At 34.0% G+C, this 9,072-nt stretch overlaps 1 protein-coding gene across 1 annotated transcript; it reads right to left on the bottom strand.

Annotated features, from left to right (window-relative positions):
- Positions 1-214: 214 nt before the first annotated feature.
- Positions 215-3,115, bottom strand: LOC118033737 (probable polygalacturonase). The gene is made up of 6 exons (XM_035038837.2): positions 2,959-3,115; positions 2,410-2,742; positions 1,572-1,692; positions 1,311-1,485; positions 1,123-1,193; positions 215-972 (listed from the first exon to the last, which is right to left on the bottom strand). The coding sequence occupies exons 1-6, from the start codon at positions 2,989-2,991 to the stop codon at positions 260-262; spliced, it is 1,446 nt and encodes a 481-aa protein (XP_034894728.1). The 5' UTR covers positions 2,992-3,115; the 3' UTR covers positions 215-259.
- Between the last annotated feature and the right edge of the window lie 5,957 nt (positions 3,116-9,072).

A 9,072-nucleotide genomic window follows, 5' to 3' on the forward strand; every position in this document is an offset into this window, starting at 1 on the left:
ATATTATTAACATATTTTTTAACATAATTTTTTTTTAAAAAATAATTATTACTACACTGCCAAACATATTAATCCATGAATGGAATTTTTTTCAAGCTCCTCGCCCCAACTTGTTTTCCCTTGGCTTTCTATGGTGGCACATCCAAGTAGCTAGCTAGCTAGCTTGCACATCTATCATAGAGCAAGGGCCACCGATCAAAGCCCGAAACGATGTCAACTATTAAACGATACATGTTCCAAGGTGCAGATACTTTTCATGTCACCAATGATGCCTCCAAAAGAAAGAGCACGTCTGAACCGCCATATTCTCAACTGGCAGGCTATCTTCTGGAAAATTGCATGCTCCAATCTTACCTGGTCCCTGGTCTGGTAACAGATCACAAGGTTTTGGATTCACTTCACTTGTAATCCCTGCAACATCAGTGCAGTTCCACTGAAGTTTCTTTGAATTTTGTGCGAGTCCAATGGTCACATTAGACATGCAGATTCCAGTAAAGGGATCACCAGCAATGCCCTCTAATCTAGCTGCCATTGTCACATTTTCGGCAACCACGTCTCGGTAATTAATATTCTGAATCACAGGAATTGCATTGGGGTCATAGTTGTTGTCAGGATGAGAGCCATAATTTCCTGTCATCCAAAATACCCATTTCATTGTTTTCAATGTCATCCCTCTTACATATATGCCTTTTACGTAACCTCCTCTTCCTACTGCAGTTTTGATCCTAACACCTGATTCTGAATCGATAGCTGTGATGTCTTCTGCCCTGACATCCTCAATCCCACCAGACATCTCACTCCCCAGTGCAATCACTGCACTGGTGGGTGAAATGCATGTCAGCCTTTTGATCACAAGCTGCTTTGTAGGCATCCCGAACGAAATACCATACTCATCCCAACCACTCTTAACAGCCACACAATCATCTCCGGAGACAATGTAACAGTCCTCAATTCTGGTATTTGTGCAAGAATCTGAAGAGTTACAGAACGAATAGTTCAACATCAGATACATGTTCAAAACTTTTCAGAATATTTCATTCCTGAAAATTTTTGTAAAACAGTGCAAGAATGGAAAAAACTATTTTTGGCCTATAGAAGGAAATTCAATTTCTACTTGATTACCTGGATTGATCCCATCAGTATTTGGAGACTTCACTGGTGCAAGAATTGTCAACCCTTGAACTACAACATTGCTGCATTCCATTTTAATTTATCAACGCACGTTCATCCAACAGAATATTTAAGGACATTCATCAACACTAAAGAAGCAAAGAGCAATAGATGCAACAATTAGGGACAAGAAGGAATACCTGCAATAAACAGGATGAACATTCCATGATGGAGAATTCATCAATGTAAGATTGGATATCTGAATCTTAGTAGAGAACATGATTTCTATCAGGTAAGGCCTGGTGTATTTAAGCTCTCCGGCACGAAATTTTGTCCACCAGAGTTCACCCTGACCATCAATAGTGCCGTTGGCTCCTGAAAGTCGAATGTGTTCATAGTAAAAAAAGTGAAGGTTTTTTTTTTTTTTTTTTTTTAAAAAAAAGAAATTACTAGTATTTTACCTGTTATTATAACATCTGTGAGGTTGTTTCCAAAAATGAGACTGCTATACCTTGCACCATCTGCATCTCTTCCTCTACCATAGGATGGTAGGGGCTCTATCAGTGGATATTCACTTTCATCCTGATAAAATGTTCAAAATCCAGGAAATATGAAAAACATAATTCATCATTACTGTGTTAAAATCAACTTATCATTATTGTATAAACATGCAAGCACTAGCTTTGACATCAAAAGAGCTTTTGCAAGCTCACTTGAAAACTGGAAATAGGATAAAAGTAGTTTGTCTCCACTCTCAGAGTTTGATCTATGTCCCACGTCTCCAACGATCAAGTTTCATTATTTGCTCACTTAAACACATGTCGTGGATCCAAATCATATGGACTAGCAGTTGAACTGTTAAGCTTGTGAAGCGGGTCATTTTCGATTAGGCACTTTTCAATTTAGGCCCACAATAAGTTTCTACTGGTGGTTGCCAGGAAGTTGGTCCCATTTATCAAGGTGAACTAACTTCAACCAAAATTGTTGTGGCGTTGAAACTCAAGAACATAGAATGTTTGTGCAGACCCACTTTTTTTTTTCTTATGAAAATAATAACATCGTGATGGAGAACGAATTAGTAATTAAAACAATTTTCAAAACAAGAGAAAAGAAAAAAGAAGTCTTATGGGCCATGGAAGGAAACAGGACAGCAACTTCGTGTTCTTTAAACAAACTTATGTAGGCTTATTTTGATTTAATCAGTAAGAGGAAAAGAAGTAAATGGAAGAAAGGAAACAAGAAATCAGCAAGTACAATTTACATAAAGAAAAGTCATTGAAAACCTTGATAGATTCTAACCTGAGAAGCAAGAAGGACAGCATCTTTGTCAAGATAAAGAGTGAAATAACTAGTAAGATTGAAACTTCCAGTCAACCATCTTCCTGGAGGAACATAGAGTATGGATCCACCTTGTGAAGAGAACTGGCTCAAATGATCAATTGCAGCTTGAAAAGCCTTTGTGTTTGCAGTTTTTCCATCTCCAACACCTCCAAAATCTGATATTGAAGCACTATGAGCCCTGCAACTTGAAGCTGCATACTCAAAATAATCCCACTTCACAGATTTTCTGCTCTCAACACCAACTGTATAAAGAATTACCAAAACACCAAGTAGTCCTCTGACATCAATCACCTGTTCGTTTCATTCGAGAACATGAAAGCCTGGTCAGAAAAATCATGCATGAAAATGCCCCCCCCCCTCCTCTTTCACTATAAGCAGAGCGAAGAATATATAAATGGCATCTGAGAACATAATCATACGAAAGGCGAGGCCTTGAGAGTTGAGAACATGCTTTAAAATGTGATGATGCTTAATTTCATTATTTCCATGACATTCAAAATGTTTTACCTTAGATCTTCTTGCACTTGCCCACAACTCCATTGGTGTTGAAAACAAATAGGTGCTTAATTTGGTTTATCTCTGCAGATGCAGATGGGCTACGTCTATATATATATAGATTCAATGTGACTTACGGACTTTGTCCTTGTACAGTTATTTTTCTGAGTGCGAGAAGGTGGATCAAAAATATAAAATTACAATTATAGTCCTGGTCAGATTGCATAAAGTTCAAAGTTTCATTGTCTTCCTGTATGAGAGAAAACTACACTTCTAAGAAAGAAAATTTGTCAATTTTCTTAAACTTGAAAGGACATGTAACCACTGGTAGGAAGGCAAGTCCTCCCTTGAAAATGAACGTAATCCGGTCTTAATCTAAGTAACAAGAGCCTAGCTAGTGGTAAGTATTGACTATTTCTTCTTTATTAGGGAAAAGACGGAGGTGGGCAATGAGCCACACCATTCAGACATTTATTTCTCACCGTGCGTCAACTTTGGTGGCATGGCATGCAAAGTATTTGATAACTCAGAAGTTTTAGTTTCATAATTTTTTTCTTAAAAAAATTGAATACCTATCTATTTAAAAAGAAAAAAAAAAGAGAGATTGATAGGATGCATCCATCAAATGTATTTGCGGAACATTTTTAAAAAAGAAAAAACGTGTCCCTTGCGCAACATTTTAAGAAATCCGACTGGTTATTCATAGAAGAATTAGGATGCTAAAAGATAAGATACCATGCGTGCCCTATAGAAATTAGAAAGCACATCCACTACCATTATATACCTTCTACTTATGGAATTCTCCACTCTCCCTTTAGTCCCCCATCTCGGCCATTCAAACTCCAAGTTGATTTGAGCTCAAAAATGGCTGAATTCACCTAACTGCGTTTTGTGGATATGGGTGCACATGGCTCCAACTTAAAAAAATAATTTGGAAATGTGGTATAAACCATGTTTTTAAAATAATTAAAAATAATTTTTAAAAAATAAAAAAAATATTATTAACATATTTTTTAACATAATTTTTTTTTAAAAAATAATTATTACTACACTGCCAAACATATTAATCCATGAATGGAATTTTTTTCAAGCTCCTCGCCCCAACTTGTTTTCCCTTGGCTTTCTATGGTGGCACATCCAAGTAGCTAGCTAGCTAGCTTGCACATCTATCATAGAGCAAGGGCCACCGATCAAAGCCCGAAACGATGTCAACTATTAAACGATACACATGAGAGCCACACAAAGAGGCGATCACACGAACTTGGAAAAGGACATCCTTTCCTTGGACACGATTTGCCCCACGCATCTCCATACCGTTTGGCAGAACTTGCGTGTCATAGCCAGCCCGTGACAGTGTTTGTCTTTGCGTTTCACGGGCAAATGTTAAGCACTAGTGGAGGAAAACCCCACCTTATGCCATCAATATTATTTTTTTATAGTAAAAGATAATCGCATCTTGAATTACGCAAAGTGATGAAGAGCACAAGAGTTTGCTTCCACTAAGCCCTTTTCAATAACCATATACTACAAGCAAATGATTCCCTTACGGGGTGGCAATGTGTAATAGTATGTAACTGTTATGTATAGGCATCTTTGAAATAACTAGGGGTGTTTGTTAATTCGACAAAAAATTGTTTTTTAAAATATATTAAAAATCAGGTGTCCAAAAAAAGCATGCATAAGCGCACCCAAAGAAGCATTTCAAAAGAGCACTTTCAGTAGACCAACAAACATAATGACAATTAAATATGTTTGACGTACTTTTGGACCGTGGTTCGTATTTGGTGTGGAAGTTAGGTCGATTTCCATGTGCTTTTCACGAGTCCCATTTCTATTTTCTTCTCTTTTGCAACCGCTTCAACTTTCTGGTCATTCGATGTTTCATATGCACAAAGAAAATTGATATATTTTATGGAGAAATCAAGGCGCGTTTTATGGTGGAGGCCATGCCCACAAATTGCGTAGGTTTATCCCGCAATTATACCCCGTGATTATATTTTTGACCCTATAGCTAGATACTACTATTACATGTTTGACTGGTACAGTAAATTAGCAAAACAACTGAAAGATACAAGGTGGGTTTCACTGTTTATATGATGAGTGAATCAATTTTATTTTTTAATTTTATTTTCTTTCAGTCATACCCTTCTATATATATAGCCTAATTAGAAAAAAAAAATTAGGATTCAAATTACAGTAAAAATACAAAATTTAAAGATAGAGGATTAACATGCATTTAAAACACAGAGAAAATATATGACTAACAACACAATATCGACAATTTTCATTTTGATCCAAAATCTTGTTTTCTATATTTTTTACTCTCTAAGTCAGAGAGAGAAGAGTGAAACTTATTTGAAAACGGTGAAGAGAGAGAAAATGTTTGTTTGGGTTACTTTTAGGTGAAGAAACTCATTGTTCTTAGTGTTAACGAGTTCCATAATTTGATGATAAGATTTTGATGGTGGAGGCCATGTCCACAAATCGCATAGGTTTATCCGACAATTATACCCTGTGATAATTATGTTTTTGGCCCTATAGCTAGATACTACTATTAAATGTTTACCTTTCTACCAAACCACAAGTTTGATTGGTAGACTAAATTAGCAAAACAATTGAAACATACAGGTGGGTCTCACTGTTTATATGATGAGTGAATCAATTTTATTTTTTAGACTTTTTTTTCAATCATGCCCTTCTATAAATAGCCTAATTAGAAAAAAAAAAGGCTTGAAATTACAGTAAAAATATAAAATTTAAAAATAGAGGATTAACATGTAAAACACAAAGAAAATATATGACTAACCATACAATAGCAACAATTTTCATTTTGGTCCAAAATTTTGTTCTCTTTATTTTTTACTCCCTAAGCCAGAGAGAAGAGTAAAACTTGTTTCAAAATGACGAAGAGAGAGAAAGTGGTTGTTTGGGCTACTTTTAGGAGAAGAAAATGATTGTTTTTAGTGTTGGCGGGTTCCATGATTCGACAATGAGATTTTGATGGTGGTGATTTTTTTTTTAAACATCCTAAAAAGAGAGATTTTAATCATGTTTGAAAGGTGCATATGCTTTGCATTTTTTTGCTTTAATCCAATTAATATTTTTTAGGACTAATGTTTATTTTGTTACATGAAAAAGGGATTCATATGACTACATTGCATATGAGAAATTATGATCTCCTATTGTTCAGTTGGAATTGGATGTCAACATACCCTTTCAATTTTGATGATGACACTTTTCAGGTTCACATTATTTCTAAAACAGGTATCAAAAAAGAAATTAGATGAATAGTTAAGTTAGTAGATGGAACATGCATATGTGATAAATAACATAGTTAACCCATCGACCTTGTTCACATGTTCTTACATATGGTGCATAAAAACATCTTGATATTACCTCGTATGTCAACTAACAATATAATGTTTAGATGTATAAGAACATATACGGGACTCCATTTCATCCTTTACTTAATGAATTAGAGTGAAGTAAATATATAATCCACAAGTATACCCAGACCCTTCAAGATGGAAAACCGATTGAGGTTGAAAAAAGTCAACTCAATTTATAATAAGATGGACGCAAGAGAGAGGTATTCCTAATATAGATGTGGCATATATGGTTTGACAGGGCATAACAAAAAAACTTGTAAATACAAACAACGCATGTGACAAGATACTCAATTATATTGTTATTTATTATTTGTTTGTAATGTAATTGTTTCTAATATTTATTTTCTAATTATGAATTATATTTTTTATTTTATAGGTACACTTGGTTAGGATGCCATTAATATGAGATTCTTCTTTTTCATCTACACATAGAGTTTATCAATACAAGAATCCTGGTCTAGTTGATTCATTTATTCAACAGTCATAGGAGTTATATAGATCAGAGGTCACATGGAATGAAAATGTATATTTGTTTTCATATAACAAAAATGATTAATTATGTTGCTAATTATCCTACAATCATGTTAATACAACTAATTTTTTCTTTTATTATGCAGGATTTGAATAAGATGTATTGTAGATCCTATAAGTTGATATTGTTGTCAGATCTTGTTATCTCATAAGTCACGCAGATGAGTTTTTATTACATTACTTGTCTTCAGCACATAAAGATGGGTTATGACTTGCTCATGACATTTATTGAGAAATGAAAACAATGGACTCACATATTCCATCTTCATGTAAAGAAGATGACATATGCATTATAAAACATTGCTATTATGCTTGACTTGCCTATAAATGGACAAACACTTACTTCCATAGGTATCTAGAATAAAATCATTCTAAATGATAGTGCATTTGGGCGAGTACCCCCTCCTAAAATGTTCAAGGAGAATGTTTTATACATGAGATAGCTTTGAGGAAAATTTTTTAAATTACCTAATGATTATGATGATGAGATCCTACAAAGGTATGTTAGTGCAAACTAATAATACAATTAACATATTAATTTGTCTATATTTGATTTGAATTCAATGTTCTATTGTGCAGATATGCTAGAGTGTGTGTACTTTATATGTTTGGTGGTATATTTTTCATAGATCTCAGTAAGACGTATGTGCTCTTGTTCTACCTATCACTGTTGGAGGACTTCAATCCATTTCACTATATTATTAGGGTTCATACATCTTTACATGTTTATATAAGCATTTGTGTCAAGCTAGCTTGGAAAAAAACAAAATAAATTGGGGAGTCTTTATTGCTTTTGAAGGTAAAATAAATGTAATAAGTTTTATTTATTTATTTTTGTATTTTTTTTTAATGTTTGAGTTGTTTATTAATTGTTATATGTTTTTTCGTACATAAAATTATGGTCATAAAAGCATTCACACTATGTTGTGTTATTTGTTTTAGTTATGAGTTATTTTTATTTTTATTTTTATTACTTTTGTAATATTATTTTGGTGAATTATCATGTTGATTTTAATATTGTCTTATATATTATTTATTTTCATACTTATTTTAGATAAAATAATTTAAAATAATTAATTAACATATGAACATTGTGAATAGTTTTTTTTAAAATTTCAAATTAACCATTTATAAATTAAAAAATACACATTGTCATGTTTTGATGTTTCCATTATAAAGATATGAATGTCATGTTTAAAATTCAATTAGAAAAGAACTTATTTGACAATAAGAAAGCTAGTAGAAGAGTACTTAAAACTTGAAAGAGAAAAGGAGATAACCGAAGAGAATATCATGTCAGTCCGATCTATTTCTGCGGGACCTTAATTTATTTGAATGTTTGGGCCGACCCAGACCATGTCTTTTCTGAGGAGGAAGGAGAAGGAAACAAACCCCACAAAGAATAAAATTCTTGTGAAGCAGAAATCAACTTTGCATGATCCTCTATTCTCGATGTTGCCAACTAGCTAGCTCATGGACGCCGTACTCTTTTCTACTTTCTCCTTACCACCGCTTACCTTTCTGAGGATCAAGCACACATGCATCTAGAACACAAAAACTTGAGATCTTTTCATCTTTCAGGGAAAAAAAAAAATATATTGCGTTAATTACTTTGTTCCTTGTAGGCAGTAGCCATTGTTGGATCGAGAAATAAAGCACCAACATGCATGCATATGCCTGTGAGCCTGCTTGTTTGTTTTACATTGTATTGGATTCCTTGTTGGGTAATTAATGAATAAACCATGGCTTCTGTGCAGTTCAAAGAAGCATCAGAGCTGATACATGCTGCCAACTCTAGGTAAAGTAGCATCGAAAGCTGTGAAACTTTATGGGAAGTCAAGCCCTTTCCGGTAAGCGAGCACTTTCCTTTTCTTTTGAACACCTTTCCATTCGATTAAGGTTTCATAGTTTCTAATCAAGATATCACATCATATATTGATATTTAAACAAGTAATAATCTTGCTAGCTATCCCGATGTCTGACCTCTTAGCTAGGAAAGTAGGAACAAGGCATGTATTGGGGAGGACAAATAGTTTTTTCTTAGCCATATCATATAATCATCGAGCAGTGAAGCTGGCAATTGAAGCCCTACCTTTTTGTTAACCCAATAAATGACGTTTTGGTTTTTTCTTCATGTTTTTTTTTTAAAAGAAGGTTACAAACTGTAACTTTAAATAAAACGTTAAAGGGTGTGTGATTCTCAAAT

The sequence above is a fragment of the Populus alba genome, chromosome 1 (assembly GCF_005239225.2).
Source record: "Populus alba chromosome 1, ASM523922v2, whole genome shotgun sequence".
NCBI lineage: Eukaryota > Viridiplantae > Streptophyta > Magnoliopsida > Malpighiales > Salicaceae > Populus > Populus alba.

What these genes read in the sequence shown, in the direction of transcription:
- LOC118033737 (XM_035038837.2), bottom strand. Translation starts at nt 2,991, where the DNA reads ATGGAGTTGTGGGCAAGTGCAAGAAGATCTAAG. An exon ending in CTGTCCTTCTTGCTTCTCAG is followed by an intron (nt 1,693 to 2,409) that starts GTTAGAATCTAT and finishes ACATTTTATCAG; the next exon opens with GATGAAAGTGAATATCCACT. An exon ending in TACTGATGGGATCAATCCAG is followed by an intron (nt 973 to 1,122) that starts GTAATCAAGTAG and finishes GTAACTCTTCAG; the next exon opens with ATTCTTGCACAAATACCAGA.